The sequence below is a fragment of the Coregonus clupeaformis genome, chromosome 10 (genome assembly GCF_020615455.1).
Source record: "Coregonus clupeaformis isolate EN_2021a chromosome 10, ASM2061545v1, whole genome shotgun sequence".
Classification (NCBI taxonomy): domain Eukaryota; kingdom Metazoa; phylum Chordata; class Actinopteri; order Salmoniformes; family Salmonidae; genus Coregonus; species Coregonus clupeaformis.
In genome coordinates this window covers 40,739,838-40,762,754 of record NC_059201.1, presented here as the reverse complement: position 1 = coordinate 40,762,754, position 22,917 = coordinate 40,739,838, and the positions used below count along the sequence as shown (strand labels likewise).

The 22,917-nt window shown below is 42.2% G+C and overlaps 1 protein-coding gene across 3 annotated transcripts in view; it reads left to right on the top strand.

Annotated features, from left to right (window-relative positions):
- The window catches only part of LOC121575144 (carboxy-terminal domain RNA polymerase II polypeptide A small phosphatase 2-like), a 30,914-nt gene extending 8,345 nt beyond the window's left edge, over window positions 1-22,569 (top strand). The window contains exons 2-8 of one of the 3 annotated variants that reach the window (XM_041888036.2): window positions 13,197-13,348; window positions 15,619-15,654; window positions 17,135-17,236; window positions 18,375-18,431; window positions 19,451-19,543; window positions 20,129-20,314; window positions 20,576-22,569. In XM_041888036.2, the coding sequence (XP_041743970.1) occupies window positions 13,197-13,348; window positions 15,619-15,654; window positions 17,135-17,236; window positions 18,375-18,431; window positions 19,451-19,543; window positions 20,129-20,314; window positions 20,576-20,701 (752 nt within the window). In that variant the 3' untranslated portion in view covers window positions 20,702-22,569. The remainder of the gene's footprint in view (window positions 1-13,196; window positions 13,349-15,618; window positions 15,655-17,134; window positions 17,237-18,374; window positions 18,432-19,450; window positions 19,544-20,128; window positions 20,315-20,575) is intronic. The other 2 variants (XM_041888037.2, XM_041888038.2) reach the window with 2 other exon arrangements.
- The last annotated feature ends 348 nt before the right edge of the window (window positions 22,570-22,917 follow it).

The following is a 22,917-nucleotide window of genomic DNA, read 5'->3' as shown; positions in this document are numbered from 1 at the left end:
CTCCCTTTGTAACTGGATCCTGTACATCCTGACGGGCCGCCCCCAGGCGGTGAGGCAACAACACATCTGCCATGCTGATCATCAACACGGGCCCTTCAGTGGTGTGCGCTTAATCCCCTTTTGTACTCCACGTTAACCCACGACTGCGTGACCGCACACAACCCCAACACCGCCATCAAGCTTGTTGATGACACAAATGTGGTCGGACCGATGACGATGAGGCAGCCTATAGGGAGGAGGTCAGAGACCTGGCAGTGTGGTGCCAGGACAACAACCTCTCCCTCACGGTCAGTATAAAAAAGGAGCTGATCGTGGACTACAGGAAACAGAGGGTAGAGCACAACCAATCCACATCTGTTTTGGCTGTAGTGGAGCGGGTCGAGAGCTTCAAGTTCCTCAGTGTCCACATCACTTAGGAATTAAAGGTCCTGAACAGTGAAATTCATGTTTTTCATCAAATTGGATGATATTTGGATGAAACCAGTACAAAGTAGGATGACCCAACTATGCAAAATGACTAGCTGATATACTGGTAAAGTTTTATCATAAAGTTACTGGTCCCCTCCTCCCGTGTTAAACACTTGGATTCAGGAGGCAGGCATTACCAAGGATTTACTTCCTGCCTTATGCAACATCACATAGCCTGGAATTTGATACACCAATGGTAGCGTCTTAACTCATTTGAATATGTACTGCCTTAACTGTCATTACATGTGCGCCTACGCCTTGCTTTGGCCTTGTAGTAGCTAGCTCAACCAGAACGTATGAACAAAGATACGGTTAACTTTTCATCTGTGGTGTGATTGTTAGCTAGCAAGCTACTTGCCGTCAAAAGCAAACTGTTTTGTGACTCGATGCCATAGTGTAAAATTAACCTTACACTATTTTCCGAATTAAGACATCTGACAGCAGTGGCTGCTTTTCATTTCGGGTGGACAGGCTGCACCTTTTTTCTTTCCACTATCATCAAGCTGTAATGAAAGACATTTTAGAAAATTCAACATCCACTGTCTGCACAGCTTTCCAGGCAACCACCGCAGCAGAAATGTTGTGATACAAAATCAGCTTTCCCAAGGCAAAGGGGGGATATGGTGTGAAGCCACTCAATTAATTGATAGCATCGTAACTCAGAACAGTAAATAAAAGGAAATTAAATTCACTACCGATTTAACAAATACATTTTCCTTTTCAAAAACGTTATAGGCTACATAGACCGGCTCCTGAATCTCCTCTTCAATGAGGTCATCCTTGATCCAGCGCCATATGTAGGGAAGCTGTGTGAGCTGTACATCCCAGGACCCTGTCTGCCCAGTGTGAGAGGCCTGACAAGGAGGCCATAGCTGCATTTGCCTCCCGCTTCAGTCTTGGAGGTGACTGAAGCCAAGTGGATGATTTGAAGCCTGCTTGATGGAAGCAGGGTATATGAGTCCTCCTCTCCCGCTCCCCTCCCCATCAATGTCTGTAGTTGGTTGTAATTCACTTTTACTTTCTATTAAATCATTTTGTTACTTTGTATAATTTTTTTCAAGCATTGGACGGGAGATGAGTGCTACACTGTAGGGTGACCGGGTGCCTATATTAGGCTTATGGCTCAAATATTTTTTTAAAATGTGAAATGTCTCACCTTTATTTCTCATGAGTGTTCATGTTGATCTATGTTTTGGCTATGCTGGCCAATTGGAAATGATCAAATAAATGTCTGATCAATGCATACAATTCTGAAAATATTGTCATTTATAATGCTGATGCAGATGCACCAATAAGTTGTCCAGTACACTTATTGTATGCTGTTTTCATTCCCTTATGTCTAAGCTTCTAAGGTGACTTTACTAAATCTTGTGGAGTGTATCAGTGAACTGTATTCTGTAATTGGTTACAAAACAATAGGAATGCAATTGCGTATTCCTGCTGTTTGTCTGATATCCAACAGTCCATGATCAGCTCTGTTGACCATGAGAGCATTTTGCTGAGAAAATCGGTTGAGGCATACTATTTAGGCTTGGAATGACATGTGCCCCATTGTTTACCTTGTTACCTGGCAATGACCACAAGGGCAAGCTCATGAATATAAGCTCCCCACCCACTCAGCCTGTTCTTTCAGACTTCCTGATAGTTAGAGATGAGAGAAAGGGCCACATTTCTTCAATTCTGAGCATTTTAATAGCGTAAAAAAATATTATGGGTGACGTTTTGGTCCTTAAGGCTATTTTTACTTTGGAAATAGGATGACTGTGCAGGACCTTTAACATGGTCCACACACACCCAAACAGTTATGAAGAGGGCATGACAGCGCCTCTTCCCCCTCTGAAAAGATTTAGCATGGGCCCTCATATCCTCAAAGTTCTACAGCTGCACCATTGAGAGCATCTTGACTGGCTGCAACACAGCTTGGTACGGCAACTGCAAGGCACCCAACCGCATGGGGCTACAGAGGGTGGTGATTCCGGCCCAGTACATCACTGGGGCAGAGCTCCCTGCCATCCAGGACCTCTATACCAGGCGGTGTCAGAGGAAGGCCCCAAAAATTGTGAGACTCCAGCCACCCAAGCCATAGACTGTTCTCTGCTACTGCACGGCAAGCAGGAACCAGTGCACCAAGTCTGGAACCAACAGGACCCTAAACAGCTTCTACCTACAAGCCATAAGACAGCTAAACAAGACTGCTAAATAGCTAATGAAATGGCTTCCCAGACTACCTGCATTTACCCTTTTTTGCACTAACTCTCTTGCACTGACTCTGTGCACACATACTGGACACAAACTCACACATACTTACACTGACGCACACATGCATACTGACGCCTCACACTCACCACATACGCTGCTGCTACTGTCTGTCTATTCTGTTGCCTAATCACTTTACCCCTACGATATGTACATAGCTACTTCAATTACCTCATACCCCTGCACATCGACTCGGTACTGGTACTCCCTATATATGGGCATGTTATTTTTAATTGTTATTAGCTATTTACTGTGTAGTTATTCCTCGTGTTACTATTTATATATTTTTTCAATTCTCTTTAACTATGCATCGTTGGAAAAGGACCCGTAAGGAAGCATTTCAATGTTAGCCTACACCTGTTGTTTACGAAGCATGTTAAAAATAAAATGTTATTGATTTGAGGATGAGTTTCGGTTGTGAAGTTGAACCCAGTCCCAGTTTAGAACAGGGAGTACTTCGTTATCCACTTCACCTACTGTAGTTCAATAACCAAAATATTTTTTCAAAGTCAATGTGTCATGTCATACATAGTTGACAACCCATTCGTTCTGCAGACATCGTTGAATCTTAATTCAAAGCAGATATTTAACAACATTTTGGGGAAACATGGACACATAAAAGAACTGAGGGAGATTTTAACGAAATTCTGTTACCAAACTTTGCATCTGCACAGTTCTTCCAGTAAATGTGTTTTTGTAAAATATTTAGTGTAGATTCTTAAAAGTAGTACTTTAAATCGGTGGTTTTTGTTTGGAATACATTTTAAGTGAAAAATCAGTGTCTCGCCACAATTCAGTTTCTGTGGAATTACCCGTAATTCAATTGGATTTATCTCTCCTAGTTCTTACCTGAGTACCAGAGAGCTGGCGTACTCCAACAGACTCTTCAATTCTGGGCTGTTGTTTTTGTTGCTGAAATGTTCTTGGTGCCAAGTCACTATTAATAGCAATGCTGGCATTTGTAATAGCAATGCTGGCATTTGTCTAATAATAGACATTAAATGTTTGTCAGCGCTTGTTGGTTGTAGCCTCCTCTTGAGTCGGTGACTAAGTCCCAAATGGCCCCCTATTCCCTATGTAGTGCACTACTTTTGACCAGGGTTGTGACGACACCAGTATCGCACTATTGTTTTCCATGGTAAAACTGAAAACACAAAGCAGACCAAACTCTGGTCCTTTTAAAAACCTGCTATATCTAAATTAGTGTGCTATAGCTTGGAAAATAAATAAATGTGACTCTGGATGACAACATAATAGGGTTGAATAGAGGGAACAGAGTTACTGAGATTTCCCGCCCAAACCCACTCCCTTTTCCAGGGATAAATAACAGCGAGAAAACGTTCAATTATAATACATTATTTATATGAACAGCATGACGTGAAATGGAACTGTTAAATTATATGTAATGTCTAAATCTGGCTTCTCTATGGCCTTCTCTCTGCTATCTGCATGATCAATCATCTAGCTGCATGATCAATCATAAAGTTCCGAATGCATGTATCATCTCATCATGGTAACTTATTTTTTTGTGACAGGTAGGCCTACATTTGCTGCAACATAGCCTATGCTACAGTAATATAAGGACTGAATGCGTGTCTAATTTACACATCTGTCTGGCTTTCGGGGTCACCTTATTTTTTTAATTGTAAAGATTTTATTTTAATTACAGCTGTAGAGTTTTAAAACTTCCTATCACTAGTATCATTGCTTTAAAACAGTGCGCACGCGAGAAGTCTTTCTCCATCAATTCCATTCAAATGTCATTCACAATATATAGTCCTGTTCAATATATATAATTTATGTGTGTAAATAAAATATATATGAATAGAAAAAATATATAAACGCAACATGTAAAGTGTTGGTCCCATTTTTCATGAGCTGAAATAAAAGATCCCAGAAATGTTCCATACTGACAAAAAGCTGCTTTCTCTCAGATTTTGTGCACCAATTTATTTACAGCCCTGTTAGTGAGCATTTCTCCTTTGCCAAGATAATCCATCCACCTGACAGTTGTGGCATATCAAGAAGAATGATCATTAACAATGTTCCCTCATTTGTTTTGGCACTGAGCAAATTTCAGGTCTGCTGAGCGCGAACTTGAACATTGTGAAAATTCAGTGCAACTTCCAGTGCGCATTTACTGTGTACGCGCTTTAAGTTACAATTTGAACAGTGACCAAGTAGGCTACTGTGGCTATTTGATCATAATGTAGGCCTACCAGAGTGGGCTACCATCAAAAACAATGGAGAAAATGCATCCCATAAAATGTTAACATGGAAATATAGTGCATTCGGAAAGTATTTAGACCCCTTCCCTTTTTACACATTTTGTTACGTTAGTCTTATTCTAAAATGGATTACAAGAAGAAAAAAAACTTAAAAAAAAAAAAAAAATACCTTATTTACATAAGTAGTTAGACCCTTTGCTATGACACTCGAAATTGATCACAAGTGCATCCACTTTCTATTGATCATCCTTGATGTTTCTACAACTTGATTGGAGTCCACCTGTGGTAAATTCAATTGACTGGACATGATTTGGAAAGGCACACACCTGTCTATATAAGGTCCCACAGTTGACAGTGCTTGTCAGAGCAAAAACCAAGCCATGTGGTCGAAGGAATTGTCCATAGAGCTCCGAGACAGGATTGTGTCGAGGCATAGATCTGGGGAAGGGTACCAACAAATGTCTGCAGCATTGAAGGTCACCAAGAACACAGTGGCCTCCATCATTCTTCAATGAAAGAAGTTTGAAACCACCAAGACTCTTCCTAGAGCTGGCCAAACTGAGCAATCAGAGGAGAAGTGCCTTGGTCAGGGATGTGACCAAGAACCTGATGGTCACTCTGACAGAGCTCCAGAGTTCCTCTGTGGAGATGGCAGAACCTTCCAGAAGGACAACCATCTCTACAGCACTCCACCAATCAGGCCTTTATGGTAGAGTGGCCAGACGGAAGCCACTTCTCAATAAAAGGCACATGACAGCCTGCTTGGAGTTTGCCAAAAGGCACCTAAAGGACTCTCAGACCATGAGAAACAAGATTCTCTGGTCTGATGAAACCAATATTTAACTCTTTGGCCTGAATGCCAAGCGTCACGTCTGGAGGAAACGTGGCACCATCCCTACGGTGAAGCATGGTGGTGGCAGCATCATGCTGTGGGGATGTTTTTCAGCGGCAGGGACTGGGATACTAGTCATGATCGAGGGAAAGGAACGGAGCAAAGTACAGAGATCCTTAATGAAAACCTGCTCCAGAGCGCTCGGGACGTCAGACTGGGGCGAAGGTTCACATTCCAACAGGACAATTACCCTAAACTCACAGCCAAGACAACGCAGGAGTGGCTTCGGGACAAGTCTCAATGTCCTTGAGTGGCCCATCCAGAGCCCGGACTTCAACCCAATCGAACATCGCTGGAGAGACCTGAAAACAGCTGTGCAGCGACGGTCCCCATCCAACCTGACAGAGCTTGAGAGGATCTGCAGAGAAGAAAGGGAGAAACTTCCTAAATACAGGCGTGGCCAAGCTTGTAGCATCATACCCAAGAAGACTCGAGGCTGTAATCGCTGCCAAAGATGCTTCAACAAAGTACTGAGTGAAGGGTCTAAAAACGTATGTAAATGTGATATTTCAGTTTTTTATTTGTAATTAATTTACAAACATTTCAAAAAATCTGTTTTTGCTTTGTCATTATTGGGTATTGTGTGTAGATTGAGGGGGAAAAAAACAATTTAATCAATTTTAGAATAAGGCTGTAACGTAACAATGTGGAAAAAGTCAATGGTTCTGAATACTTTCTGAATGCACTGTAGCTGTTCTATCATTCAGCCAATGTGTGGTGTTCAATTTTGAAAAAAAGATGCAGGGCTTGACATTAACGTGTTCATCCACTTGTCCTTCAGACAAGGTGACTGAAAATGTTGTTGTTTGATGGAAGTAACCACTTTACAAAATAAAATGCATTACTATTCCCATACCATTATTACAGAGAATCAGAGGAATTATACTACCCTCTGCCTATTAGCTACTTAGCTCGTCTCAAAATACAACACTGCCACTTTAAGACACATAAAAAAAAATCCTTTGTCAAGATTATCCATCCATCTGACAGGTGTGGCATATCAAGAAGCTGATTAAATAGCAAGGTCACTACACAGGTGCACCTTGTGCTGGGGACTATGTATAAACTAAGCAAAAAAAGAAAAGTCCTCTCACTGTCAACTGCGTTTATCTTCAGCAAACTTAACATGTGTAAATATTTGTATGAACATAAGATTCAACAACTGAGACATAAACTGAACAAGTTCCACAGACATGTGACTAACATAAATTGAATAATGTGTCCCTGAACAAAGGGTGGGGGTCAAAATCAAAAGTAACAGTCAGTATCTTGTGTGGCCACCAGCTGCATTAAGTACTGCAGTGCATCTCCTCCACATGGACTGCACCAGATTTGCCAGATCTTGCTGTGAGATGTTACCCCACTTTTCCACCAAGGCACCTGCAAGTTCCCTGACATTTCTGTGGGGGAATGGCCTTAGCCCTCCGATCCAACAGGTCCCAGACGTGATCAATGTGATTGAGATCCGGGCTCTTCGCTGGTCATGGCAGAACACTGACATTCCTGTTTATCAGGAAATCACGCACAGAACGAGCAGTATGGCTGGTGGCATTGTCATGCTGGAGGGTCATGTCAGGATGAGCCTGCAGGAAGGGTACCACAAGAGGGAGGAGGATGTCTTCCATGTAACGCACAGCGTTGAGATTGCCTGCAATGACAACAAGCTCAGTCCGATGATGCTGTGACACACAGCCCCAGACCATGACGGACCCTCCACCTCCAAATCGTGTACAGGCCTCGGTGTAACGCTTATTCCTTCGACGATAAACGCGAATCCGACCATCACCCCTGGTGAGACAAAACCGCGACTCGTCATTGAAGAGCACTTTTAGCCTGTCTGGTCCAGCGACAGTGAGTTTGTGCCCATAGGCGACGTTGTTGCCGGTGATGTCTGGTGAGGACCTGCCTTACAACAGGCCTACAAGCCCTCCATCCAGCCTCTCTCAGCCTATTGTGGACAGTCTGAGCACTGATGGAGGGATTGTGCGTTCATGGTGTAACTCGGGCAGTTGTTGTTGCCATCCTGTACCTGTCCCGCAGGTGTGATGTTCGGATGTACCGATCCTGTGCAGGTGTTGTTACACGTGGTCTGCCACTGAGAGGACGATCAGCTGTCCGTCCTGTCTCCCTGTAGCGCTGTCTTAGGCGTCTCACAGTACGGACATTGCAATCTATTGCCCTGGCCTCATCTGCAGTCCTCATGCCTCCTTGCAGCATGCCTAAGGCACGTTCACGCAGATGAGCAGGGACCCTGGGCATCTTTCTTTTGGTGTTTTTCAGAGTCAGTAAAAAGGCCTCTTTAGTGTCTTAAGTTTTCATAACTGTGACCTTAATTGCCTACAGTCTAAGCTGTTAGTGTCTTAACAACCGTTCCACAGGTGCATGTTCATTTAATTGTTTATGGTTCATTGAACAAGCATGGGAAAGTGTTTAAACCCTTTACAATGAAGATCTGTGAAGTTATTTGGATTCTTTTTTTGCCGAGTTTTATATATATATATATATATATATATATATATATATACATACATACATTTGATACACTGCTGATTTTGCAGGTTTTCCTACTTACAAAGCATGTAGAGGTCTGTAATTTTTATCATAGGTACACTCTGTGAGAGACGGAATCTAAAACAAAAATCCAGAAAATCACATTGTATGATTTTTAAGTAATTAATTTGCATTTTATTGCGTGACATAAGTACTTGATCACCTACCAACCAGTAAGAATTCCGGCTCTCACAGACCTGTTAGTTTTTCTTTAAGAAGCCCTCCTGTTCTCCACTCATTACCTGTATTAACTGCACCTGTTTGAACTCGTTACCTGTATTAAAGACACCTGTCCACACACTCAATCAAACAGACTCCAACCTCTCCACAATGGCCAAGACCAGAGAGCTGTGTAAGGACATCAGGGATAAAATTGTAGACCTGCACAAGGCTGGGATGGGCTACAGGACAATAGGCAAGCAGCTTGGTGAGAAGGCAACAACTGTTGGCGCAATTATTAGAAAATGGAAGAAGTTCAAGATGACGGTCAATCCCCCTCGGTCTGGGGCTCCATGCAAGATCTCACCTCGTGGGGCATCAATGATCATGAGGAAGGTGAGGGATCAGCCCAGAACTACACGGCAGGACCTGGTCATTGACCTGAAGAGAGCTGGGACCACAGTCTCAAAGAAAACCATTAGTAACACACTACGCCGTCATGGATTAAAATCCTGCAGCGCACGCAAGGTCCCCCTGCTCAAGCCAGCGCATGTCCAGGCCCGTCTGAAGTTTGCCAATGACCATCTGGATGATCCAGAGGAGGAATGGGAGAAGGTCATGTGGTCTGATGAGACAAAAATAGAGCTTTTTGGTCTAAACTCCACTCGCCGTGTTTGGAGGAAGAAGAAGGATGAGTACGACCCCAAGAACACCATCCCAACCGTGGAGCATGGAGGTGGAAACATCATTATTTTGGGGATGCTTTTCTGCAAAGGGGACAGGACGACTGCACCGTATTGAGGGGAGGATGGATGGGGTCATGTATCGCGAGATCTTAGCCAACAACCTCCTTCCCTCAGTAAGAGCATTGAAGATGGGTAGTGGCTGGGTCTTCCAGCATGACAACGACCCGAAACACACAGCCAGGGCAACTAAGGAGTGGCTCCGTAAGAAGCATCTCAAGGTCCTGGAGTGGCCTAGCCAGTCTCCAGACCTGAACCCAATAGAAAATCTTTGGAGGGAGCTGAAAGTCCGTATTGCCCAGCGACAGCCCCGAAACCTGAAGGATCTGGAGAAGGTCTGTATGGAGGAGTGGGCCAAAATCCCTGCTGCAGTGTGTGCAAACCTGTTCAAGACCTACAGGAAACGTATGATCTCTGTAATTGCAAACAAAGGTTTCTGTACCAAATATTAAGTTCTGCTTTTCTGATGTATCAAGTACTTATGTCATGCAATAAAATGCAAATTAATTACTTAAAAATCATACAATGTGATTTTCTGGATTTTTGTTTTAGATTCCGTCTCACAGTTGAAGTGTACCTATGATAAAAATTACAGACCTCTACATGCTTTGTAAGTAGGAAAACCTGCAAAATCGGCAGTGTATCAAATACTTGTTCTCCCCACTGTGTGTGTGTATATATATATATATATATATATATATATATATATATATACATAAATAAATGCAACAATTTCAGCCATTTTACTGAGTTACAGTTCATATAAGGAAGTCAGTCAATTGAAATAAATAAATTAGGCCCTATTCTATGGATTTCACATGACTGGGCAGTGGTGCAGCCATGGGTGGGCCTGGGAGGGCACGTAGTCTGCGGTTGTGAGGCTGGTCTTACGTACTGCCAAATTCTCCAAAACTACGTTGGTGTGGCGGCTTATGGTCGAGAAATTAACATTCAATTCTCTGGCAACAGCTCTGGTGGACTTTCCTGCAGTCAGCATGCCAATTGCATGCTCCCTCAAAACTTGCGACATCTGTGTCATTGTGTTTTTTAGTGGTCATTATTGTCCCCAGCACAAGGTGCACCTGTATAATGATCATGCTGTTTAATCAGCTTCTTCATGCCACACCTGTCAGGTGGATGGATGATCTTTGCAAATGAGAAATGTTCACTAACAGGGATGTAAACAAATTTGTGCACAAAAATTGAGAGAAATTAGCTTTTTGTGCATATGGAACATTTCTGTGCTCTTTTATTTCAGCTCATGAAACATGAGACCCACACTTTACATGTTGTGTTTATATTTTTGTTCTGTGTGTGTGTGTGTGTGTGTGTGTGTGTGTGTGTGTGTGTGTGTGTGCGCGCACACGCTACATGACAAAATATGTGGAAACCTGTTTGTCGAACATCTCATTCCAAAGTCATGGGCATTAATATGGAGTTGGTCCCCCTTTGCTGCTATAACAGCCTCCACTCTTCTGGGAAGGCTTTCCACTAGATGTTGGAACATTGCTGCGGGGATTTGCTTCCATTCAGCCACGAGTATTAGTGAGGTCTGGCACTAATGTTGGTATTTATTTTTTAATACATTTGTAAAAATGTCTAAACTTGTTTTCACATTGTCATTATGGGGTATTGTGTGTAGATTGAGATGTTTTTTAAATCCATTTTAGAATAAGGCTGTAACATAGTGGAAAAAGTCAACGCGTCTGAATACATTCTGAATGCACTGTTACTGTTGAAAGTGAGGAACGATGAAGCAACAATGGAGAGAGAGTAATACACATGACATTAGGGGAAATCTTATGAAAGATATATATGCGTCAGCCTACTAAACATAAACATTTACATTTCACAATGTCAATCTAATTTACTAGCCTATAATTGTAAAATTGTAGGACGCATGTCCTGCACCAGTATTGCATGTTCTCTCCCAGCTTCATGGTTTGATCGAGGTGCTTAATTCCAGTATAATACAGTACAGTAGGCCTAATACAGTCCACACTCAAAAGGATTAGCCTACTGGAGCTTTTTCCATTCATTTATGGGCTTTTATGTTTTTCTGTGGTGCGTAATGTGCTATCCATGTGCTGAATAACATTTGGGGTGTTTTGGGCTTGGGCTCATAAAATGTCTTTAGCTCAAAATATATTTTAATGTATAGCTCAGATAGCATCAGGCTTGAATTTTCATTCCGATAAAAGCTGTAATCAAATCCAGACACATTTATATGCTTTAGAATGACACTTCCGGTTTTGGTGGGAAATACTGGGTTAACCAGGAGAAAAGTGATTTATTCTCAGGATGGAACATTTAGTAAAATACCTGGAAAATATTCAACCCTACATCATGTTTTCCTAAAGTTAAATGCGCTTCGTGTTTTGTTTCCTTGCCATGATACTAACGAGTATTGAGACACTGGTAGCGTCCCGGCCCTACTTTTGGCCAAGGCCCATAGTGCACTACATAGGGAATAGGGTGCTTTTTGTGACTCAGACCAGTTAGTCAGTTTGGCTTTTTATACTTCCTCCTCTCGTGCCTCCCAGATGCCTGAGTGTGTAAATGGAGCCAACTCCCTGTGAACTGAGCCTATGCAGAATTAGACCCACACAGAGGGCAGGATCGGTTTCCTGCCTGCTCTGATGTCAGCCCAGGTAAAGACTAGGGAGGAAGGCCTGATGGATATATTCTAGTGACAACAGGATTCTCTTATAGAGAGGGATATGGAAGGCATATAATGGCCGGCAAGATGAAGCCTAGTCCTGGAATAAAAAAACGATCCCAATTGAGAATCTCCGTTACTCCAGGACTAGGTGTAATTGGTGTCTGGGAAACCAGCCTTAAGGGTATACTTAAGCGATAAGGCCCGAGGGGGTAGATGGCCAATATACCATGGCTAAGGGCTGTTTTTATGCACGATGCAACACGGAGTGCCTGTATATTAATCTACAGGCACTCCGTGTTGCCTAAAAACTGCCCTTAGCCATGGTATATTGGCCATATACAACACCCCCTCGGGCCTTATCGCTTAAGTATACCCTTAAGGCCGGTTTCCCAAACACCAATTAAGCCTAGTCCTGGAGTAACAGAGATTCTCCATTGGGCTTGTTTTTATACCCTTAGCTGTCACCCGAGGTGCCTTATTACATTTACATTTACATTTACATTTTAGTAATTTAGCAGACGCTCTTATCCAGAGCGACTTACATTATGAGTGCATACATTATTTTTTTCATACTGGCCCCCCGTGGGAATCGAACCCACAACCCTGGCATTGCAAACGCCATGCTCTACCAACTGAGTTACATCCCTGCCAGCCATTCCCTCCCCTACCCTGGACGATGCTGGGCCAATTGTGCGCCGCCCCATGGGTCTCCCGGTCGCGGCCAGCTACGACAGAGCCTGGATTCGAAACAGGATCTCTAGTGGCACAGCTAGCACTGCTATGCAGTGCCTTAGACCACTGCGCCACTCGGGAGATTATTGCTATTACCAATGTAATTAGAGCAGTAAAAATACTTGTTTTGTCATACCCATTGTATACTTTTTGATATACCACAGCTTTCAGCATTCAGGGCTCGAACCACCCAGTTTTTAATTGGTATTAGGGAGGGTGACAAAGGGTTGGTGCCAATTAGGGTTGTCAGTTATTGGAGGCCTACTTGTTGTGGGTGTTGGTTTGTGATTGAGATTGACTTGAAGACTCATGACTACAAATGAAAGTAGTCCCGGAGAAGTCTGTTTAGGGGTAAGGGGGGTAGGAGATTTCATTTTTGTGTCTTTATCCCATATTAAAACACTCAGTAACTTATATTCTAGGTGTGGGTATACCCATATGGGTTTCACCTGCCATGAGTTTATTTACACATTTGTTTGAGTATATTTTGTTCCTTCTCTCCCTAGGCCAGGTGAACAAATCTTCCCCAAAGAAGCCTCGGAGCCGAAATATCTTCAAAGCGCTCTTCTGTTGCCTCCGAGCACAGGATGCCCCTCAGCCTCCACCCCCTGCCCAGGATACCTTACTCCCTCCTGAGGACAATGGGACGATCGCCAAGGTAACACAAACACCTGTCAACCAGCCACTCCAATGGCCCACCCCGACAAACTTCCTGAAAACAAAAGTGAAAGATGGGCTTGTTGAGTACACTGATGAGTAGCTTATAGAAAGACCTAGCATTAGTGTAGTAGACCAACTTCTGTCCAATAGGCTATATGGCTAGTAGTGATGCAATTTACATCAGAATTGGTCTTAAAAAGTGGCAAGTCCAATTAAATGTCATGTTAGAAAAATCAGAGTAAATGGAGAAGAAAGGCTAATGGAGATTTTATAACTTCTCCCTGACAGATAAATTGGACTTCATGCTTTACATTCTTATCACTTCAGATTCAGTATGATACTGTCTGTTTTCACACTGTTCAGTACTCTAGATAAACCATGTAATTACTATATCAAATGACTGTGGCCTAATATGAATCACGATGGCTCTATTAATGTAATTAACCAACTAAAGTAGAGCTGGGCTGATCCATACAGTACAACACTAGTATTTGGGTCAGTGGGTAAGCATAACTACGTCCCAAATGGCACCCTGTTCTCTATATAGTGCAGTACTTTTTACCAGGACCCACAGGGCTCTGGTCAAAATTAAGGCACTTTTTAGGGAATAGGGTGTCATTTGGGACGCATCCCATGTCGCTACCCTGCAGATTAATATATGTTACTCTCTGAATTACAGTTCCTCATTGCTTAATTACTCATGTCCCCACACCATGTTCAGATGTTAGACTGCTCACGAACATCACAATAATTCACTCAATCCCCAATTCAGTTAAGTCTTCAGGATTTAATTGGGTGAAGATAAGAGGGTGTAGATAAATACAATTAAATGATTCCAATGCCACCGTTTTCTCGTAGTTGAAACTACCACGCTTCCCAGATCCTCCCCCTGTATTTATTTATTTATTTATTTATTTATTAGAACTACCGTATATTGTAGGGTGTCCAAACAAAACGCATATTTTGACCATGGGTAAAATACCTCATGTCTCTATCATAATCCGTTCAAAAGTTATTGGAGTTTTTACCCTTGTAGGATGGCCAAATCAATGGAGGCCAGAGAAAAAAAGAGTGGTCAGAAGTAAGGAAAATTGCACAGCGTCACGTCAGCTAGGCTGGATGCTGTGCGAGAATGAAGGCTACTGGACATGCTCACTTTTCCGTTGAACTCGTCATCTTTCATCTCGAATCCGCAGGATATAAAACAATATAGAGGTAAGATAGATCGATTTTGAGACATGACATGTAGTATTTTCATATTTTAGGATATGCTTTTCATATTAATGCGAAATTCTTTTTCGAAGGTTTTTCACACAAACAAGCATATCTCTGTGAAATGTCAACCAAGCACTGAGCTTACTGCAAACATTTTATTTTCAAAGCCTTTTACATTTAATTCATCCCGTGCCATGCTAATTTAGCTTTTTGCGACCCACGGAAACAACTTGAAGACTACCACCACAACATGTAAAATCCTCAAAAGGAGCTTGGCGCTTATTATCTGATGTATTAGGTTACGAAATCCGACTTTTTGGATACTATTAATGAAATGTTAGATAAATACCCCACTGAACGATTCAGAATATGAATAATCATATTTGTCTTGTTAAATGTATTTTATAACATAAGGAAGTGAAATTTCATCTCCAAAGTGTGTTTTCACCAACTCTGGGCATAGTGGGTGGACACCCTATATATTGATGCCACTGGTTTAGTTAACATGTTGGTGAATGGGATTTTTAGATGTGAGCTGTTTAGACTAAGGCTAACATCTTAACCTCTCCCCTGTGCTAACTAAGCACCCCCTTCCACTGATGATGCTTCAACCTTTTACGAATCATTAATCTGTAACAAAAGAAACACCAATCTCTCTGTTATGTTTGACTTTATGACATAGATTAACATGACTGTGTGAACCTCACTGTTCTTCTGTTAAGTGTTCAGAGAGAGCATGGCTAGGTTTAGAATAGATAGGCACCTTGTAGGCGGCAGCACATTTAGACCAAAGAGTAAAATATTTTGGTTGCGGAAATTAAACGACTTTTCTCCCACCACTAGGCAGTATTAGGCCTGTCCTCAAGCCAATAAAATACTTTGTTGCTGATATGTAGCCTAATTCTTGCTTGTGTTCTACTAGGCACAGTTCAGAACTGTCATGGATATAGGCCTAGAATAGATGTTTGTGTTGAGCCCTGTTGGTGGGTTTGGGATGGATGAGTGGGAGTTGACTCTAGAACCTAGTTAACGGTCTTTCATCTCTCTGTTTAGCTTGATCTACTTCAAAACCTTCGCCACCAGTTTCAAGTACGTAAAGGACAATATCACTGTGGTTTTTGCGGGAGTAAAAACTATACTGAATGGGGTTAGATTAAACTGTCACATTGGGTATGACGCTCAGGCAAATGTATGTTATAACAGTTTTTAGTTGTTATTTTGATCCATTATCTTCAGACATGTTATTTACATTTACATTTTAGTCATTTAGCAGCCACTCTTATCCAGAGCGACTTACAGTTAGTGAGTGCATACATTTTTCATACTGTTATAAACTGCTGTTATATGCTGTTGTATTTGGGATGGAAAAGGACATTAATTCAGTTTTGCAGGACAGTGCATTGTGCAATAGGATATGTGTCTTAAGTTGTTACTGTAGATGGGCCATAGGTTATTATTCTGAAACTCACATTGAACCCTTCATTCTCCAACTAAAGGGTTTTCCTAACTGGAAACATGATTCCTGTGTAGAATTGTACCAGAGGTCCCAGGTTAATAGATGATTGATTCCCTCTGGAATCTGTCATCACGTGTGGTGTGTGTCATCAGACATTTAAATCATGGGTATTCAGGTACTGCATGGGGTCTGCGAAAATTATTTGTATTTTTTAAAATTGTTATTTCAATGTTTTTATGAATATCGCTAACAGAATAAACAAAAGTTTAATTACATACCTACAGTAGAAAAGAGGAGAATATCATATTTCTAATAATGTCCACTTTATTTCTCCTACTCCTAATATTGAGCAAATTACACTCATTGAAGCCAATTACACTCACAGGAGTATCTGCCCTAGGCTTTGAAAAAGCACCCGTGAATAGGCTACCAGTGCGGCAAGCAGCTGGTAAGCTTTCTTGACTTGGACATACATTTTTGCCAACACATGGCTTACCTTTGTTTATCCAGCTAAACAGCTGCTCTTAGCGAACATTTGTTTGGAGTTACCCTTCTAGCTAATAGGCTGTTAGTTTCCACTTCTTCCAATTATAATGTGGGGAGGTCAAAATTATGAAAAACTATTCACAATCTATTCATTTAAAAATGTTAATTACTTCTCCTTGCCATTCACGTGATAAGACAAGAAAAAATGTTTTGCTAAAGTATGATGGGGTCCCTAGGCAAGAAAAGGTTCGACACCTGGTTTAAATTCTCAGGGAAAAGTGTCACCAGGTGGCCAAACATGTTACTACAGTGCACTCTGAATATAAGAATCCTATATATAAGAATTAACCACTTACAGTGGTTTTTAAACAGTGGGACAGAAGTATTTCTAAACTGTAGTTAACAATGGCGACTTACTTACTGGGACTGATGTGATTCTTATAGCTAATGTGATTCTTACAAGGCTGGTGCACTGTAATGTGAAAAAGAGAGGAGGATGAGTGCAACATGTAGTGGTGCAGGTTGGGTAATGTGGTTCCTTTTTGACCTCCCCACCTCTACCCTGCCTCTATCCTCTACCCTCCTCTACTCCTCTCCCTACCATTCTCCCTGTCCCGCCCATCTCAGGTCCCAGAGACCAGTCTACTGCCAGAGGTAACCCCCCAGGATGAGGGCAAGATCTGTGTGGTCATTGACCTGGACGAAACGCTGGTGCACAGCTCCTTCAAGGTAGCACACACACACACACACACACACACTCTTAATAAGAAACTATTGGAAAACCTTGACCTATTATCTCACCACATATCAAAGATTCAGAGAAATGTTGTTTTGATCCTGTGCAGGGCAGATGATCATGCAGTATATAATGGCATGATCCATAGCTCTTACTTCACTTGTTTGCAACAACAAGCTGTAATCTCGTGGCTCAGTTGGTAGAGCATAGCGCTTGCAACGGCAGGGTTGTGGGTTCGATTTCCACGGGGGACCGGTATGAAAATGTATGCACTCACTACTGTAAGTCGCTCTGTATAACAGCGTCTGCTAAATGATTAAAATGTAATCATTTGATTTAAGTCCTCTTTGTTTGTGTCCGTCTCACTTGTAGATCCCCCTATAAGTCTGTGTGTCCTAGGTAGTAATGGACAGCTGTTAGCTGGATCAGGTAGCTCATTACACTGGCTGGGAGAGTGAAAGAGGAGATGATGATCCTGTAAACACATTCATCAACAAATCAATGGTCACTGGCAGACAGACCACTGTTGTACATGTCCCCCCTAGTTGACATGTTTCTCTTGATAGGGCATGATTTCGATAGGGCATCACAGCTTTTGGTGGGCAGGAGGGCTTAGTTTTTTTCCTCATTTAAAACTTGGCTTTTAGATGTGTTTTATCAGAATATATCATCTCTGTTAGCCCAGAAGTCAAATCTTGCGTCAGTTGGTCAACTGTGTGATTAACTTCTGTTTTCATACGTGTTAGAAATTGAGAGTTCCGACAAAAACGAAGTCTCCACCCTCACAAAAGGAAACTCAGTCAAAGCCCCCCCCTCTTCCTGTCCGTGTGGACACACACGCAAAGCACTCAAGGCAAAGCAGTTTAAGCACCGCCTTCGCCCCATCCATTTACGTCCAAATAACCAGTGACGAAACCCCCCAAAACGGAACTAATGCTGCTCAGATCTCGCGCATTCCATTCAGTCCTGGCAGATTCTCTCGGTCTACACACAGAATCTGGCAACGGGAGATTACAGAATATCTAACTTTTGTAGTTAATGTATATGTTTGTCTTTTGCATGTCACTGCAACTGGTTTTATTTGTTCTGAAAACTGTGATGGTAAATGGTTGTCCTTCTCTGATCCTGTAGCCCATCAGTAATGCTGACTTCATTGTACCTGTGGAGATTGAAGGAACAACACACCAGGTAACTAACAATGACTATGGCAATGGCATTCAGATCAACACACACGGATTGTGTGTGTATATACTGTGTGCTCCATCGGACAAATTCAAATAATCAACCTCCCTGTGGTTATGTTTAGCTATTGCAGCCCATTGAAGAAGTATAACTGCTTCTGAAATTGAACGCATTTAACGTTAATACATTAAATCAAATTTGAAATCAAAAGTAATGTGTAAATGGAACATTTGTTGTATAAATGTGTTCTCTTCCATGATCAAGATGGATATACTTAGTAGTTATTGTAGAAGTCATATCTACATATGTATCAATTGTAAAAATGTTAAAGCTGTATAGTACAGTTAAGCCAGGGGTCAGCGAGGCCTCCCTCACCCCTCTCCGGCCTCCTCGCCGTGGGACACTGGCCACAGCTCTTTGGCCTCGGCCTGATTCAAGTAATCCAGGATAGGCTGGTTCCTGCCAGCACGGCCTATTCTCGATTACTTGTTTCAGGAGGCGGCTGCCAACTTCCAACACACCCTCTGCAACGATCACACCGACAGACGCTTGGACACGTTCCCTGACCCACAGACGGAATTAATAGGAAAGAGCAGGCAGACCAAACAGGGAGGCAGGCCTCCATTGTATTCAATAAATGTTTAACCCTTTTTTTAACCTTTCTGTTCCTTTTTTTTTTTTTTTTTATACGTTGGCTTTATTTTATTTTATGAAATGTTGAACCAGGTTGTTGAATGGATGAAAGATGGATCCACTTGTGCTCACCAGCCTTTTTTCACTGTTGCCTTTTCAATTAGCTAACACATTAGGCTTGTTAAGCCAGGTGAGTAGACTCTGTAGCCAGTGAATAACTTTGATCAGATTGCAGATCAATAGATACTGTGGTCCTTACAGACTGGAGTTGTGTGGAGTTGCTCCAGTCAGTTAGTTAGTCCATAGACTAGTGTTCATAGATGGTCGCTGCTAGATAGCTGTACTTGATTCTCCTAGCCAGATGCTTTTAACCGTGCTGTGACGTGTCCCAGGTTTACGTCCTGAAGAGGCCACATGTAGACCAGTTCCTCCAGAGGATGGGAGAGCTGTTTGAGTGTGTTCTCTTCACTGCAAGTCTCGCAAAGGTAACATTGCTTTTTCTGTTGATTTGGAAAATTAACTGGTACTTATTCCATTTACTACCCCTGGTGGCGAGGAGATATGCCTCTTGAAAAAGTAGCAATTCCAGCAATGTTAAAGGGATACTTCGGGATTTTGGCAATGAGGCCCTTTGTCTACTTCCCCAGAGTTGGAAGAACTTGTGGATACCATTTTTATGTCTGTGCCCAGTATGAAGGAAGTTAGAGGTAGTTTTGCTAGCGCAAATGCTAACTAGCGTTGTACAATGGCTGGAAGTCTATGGGTATCTGCTAGCATGCTAGCAGATACCCATAGACTTCCAGCCATTGCGCTATAACGCTAGTTAGCAACTAACCTCAAACCGCTGCAGAGACATAAAAATGGTATCCACGAGTTTATCTGACTCTGGGGAAGCAGATAAAGGGCCTCATTGGCAAAATCCCGAAGTATCCCTTTAAGTCGTCTGTACCACCCAACATACCACTCTCCCCTTACATCCTACTCTCTGTCCTACTACCTGCCTGGCCTTCTACCTTTCTGTTTCTATCTTTTTCTCTCCCTTTCACCTTCTCCTCCCGTCTCCCCTGCAGTATGCAGACCCAGTGACCGACCTTCTAGATCAGTGTGGTGTGTTCCGGACGCGTCTCTTTCGGGAGTCCTGTGTGTTCCATCAGGGCTGCTACGTCAAGGACCTGAGCCGCCTGGGCCGCCAGCTCAACAAGACCCTCATCCTGGACAACTCCCCCGCCTCCTACATCTTCCACCCTGAGAACGCTGTGAGTACTGCTGCCCAGCCTGAGCTTTACTGTATCACCAAAGGCCTTACAGGCCTGTCCCAATGTAGAATCACTGAGGTGATCTTCCTGTTTTAAGCAAGGAGCTATTTGATCCCAACATGCCAGTTTTATTTTCTGAATGTGTTTTAAACTGTGGAAATCAACATTTCCCAACTGCAGTGACAGAAATGGTTATTTCCTTCATTAATAGCCTTATTTCTCTAAAATGTCAAATGTTTTAATCTGTGTGTGTGTCCTCAGGTGCCTGTGGTGTCCTGGTTTGACGACCTGGAGGACACAGAGCTGCTGAGCCTCCTGCCCGTCTTTGAAGAGCTGAGTGAGGCGGACGACGTCTATGCCAAACTACAGCAGCTACGAGCCCCCTGACACGACACACCCCCTCTTACAAGCCAGAATCTCCCACTCCCAGCCAGACCACACCCATCAACCGACGGAAAAATCCCAAACCTTACTTACATACACACAGTGTGTGCGGTGTTAGTATCCTAGACACACACTCGGCGGTGTGTTTGTTTGGCCCCTGAACTGTGTCTGGACGGCTGTCCACTGCTCCTACTATCCTCCTCAGTATGTTAGCTGGTGCTTCAAAACTGCTTTTCTGGAAACAATCCAACAAACACAATGCAAAGTGGCTCACTCTTTTCTCATTTTAAATCGGGACTCAAACACATACTAGTACTCCAATCATTTAAACCGACTGGCCAGATCGTTGTTTCTCCAAAAACGAGACTTTGATTTTATAGCACTAATTGTGACACAAAACAATTGACTCTACACACAACCTCTCTGCTTCGACAATAATCTCTGTACAAACACTTTGAAGGGGGACTCTAAAGCATTTCAAGGAAACTACAAAATCCATATAGTGATATTAATTTCCATTTCTTATTCCAAGGCCTGTATAAAGGCGGTTTTTAAGGAAGTTTCTCCTGAATGGATTGAGTCCCTCAGGAAATTCATTTTGAAAGCTGAACCCGGTGGTCTTTCTGATCCAAGGCCAGCATGACATAACTAGAAATGACATTACAGTACATGATATGACATGACCTCATTTGAGCAGACTTTACATGGGGAGCAAGGGATCACCATCTTTGTGCCTTCTGAAAAGAAAAATAAATTAAATCTGTTTTGTTTTTAAAGAAAGAAAAATTGCGTTGTTCCTTGCAGAAAATGGTTGTTCTTTTTCAATCGTTAGGTTTTTCTATACATTTTTAAGATGTCTTTTAAATGTTTGATATGGTAAGAAGTGTAGATGATTACTTTTGTAATGTCTTGGATGTTGAGGAAGAACAGCCATACGTAAACAGCCTCTGTGTATGTTGTATTTACATGAAATCCTCCATTCTCATTAGCTGAAGATAACCTAATCCTCGGCCAATAGGGACCATTACAAACCAAGGGTCACACCCGTCGCGTAAAGGCAGGGGTGTAACATAAACCCTGCCTCTTTATGCAGATTCACCCTGAGATGCGTCAGGTACAGGACACTTGAGCTGATTCACCTAAACTTTTGGCACCCTCTTTAAAGAAATTCCCTTTAAATGAACAGACTGATTTAGACTATAGTTCAGTTGCAAATTTGGAGAGATTCTCTGCTGGTGTTTAGTCTGCTAAGGATGCCATATTGGATAAACCAAGGCCTTGTTTTAAATGTATTCTAATTTTGTTACATTTTGTGTGAAGCCTTCTGGGTGCCATATTTGGGTAGCGTGAGGGACTTGTGATAAGTAGGCTGCTAAGAGTGAACACAATGCATACTAGTTTACCCCCTGCCGGTTGCCCTTTATCCATAGCTTGCCAAGTCATTGCCACTCAACTTTTACTATTTTAAAATGTATCCTATTTTAGGTAAACTGTTTCGGTTTGTAAAAAACTACATTACTGAGACGTAAAAGTATGTATTTTATAAATTCTCTTTGCGTTATTGTCTGTTCTAGAAGTTCTACAGTACTCACTGACATATCTTAGGTATACACATTGTGAGGTGGCAGCGGTTTTGTGGTGGCAAAAGCTGGATTGATTTAACAAGATATGTTCTATTGCTCAAATTGTAACTGTAGGCACACACACACACATGCCCAATCCAGACTAGTCACTGTATCCCAAAGAGATTTGTTTTGTGGTTGTTTTATTCACAAGATAAAGCGCCGCCTTATGCTATTACGCTCTATGAAGTGCCTAAGGTTTCATTCTGCATTGAAAGCTTTGGAATAAAGCAGCAAGGGTCTCCATCATCATTTCTTTTTCATTTTACAATTTTACAACTGATACCCTGTCTCTAGTGTTTGTCTGATATTGAGTAATCCACAAATCGCTCTTTGCCAAGCAATCCTACTCCGCTGTTTCATTGGGATTCAAAGAAAGGGCAGTGTATTATGTTGTGGACCCCACATCCGTACTGTTAGAGAAATGTTTACTCCATGTTTCTCGTGTTCTGTAGATATTTATAAGCGTGTTAATCTCTGGTTGCATCCCAAATGGCACTCTATTCCCTATATAGTGCACGATTGGGCTCTGGTCAAAAGTTAAAAAAAAAAACACAAACATTTGGTTTTATTGTCACATACACCAGATAGGAACAG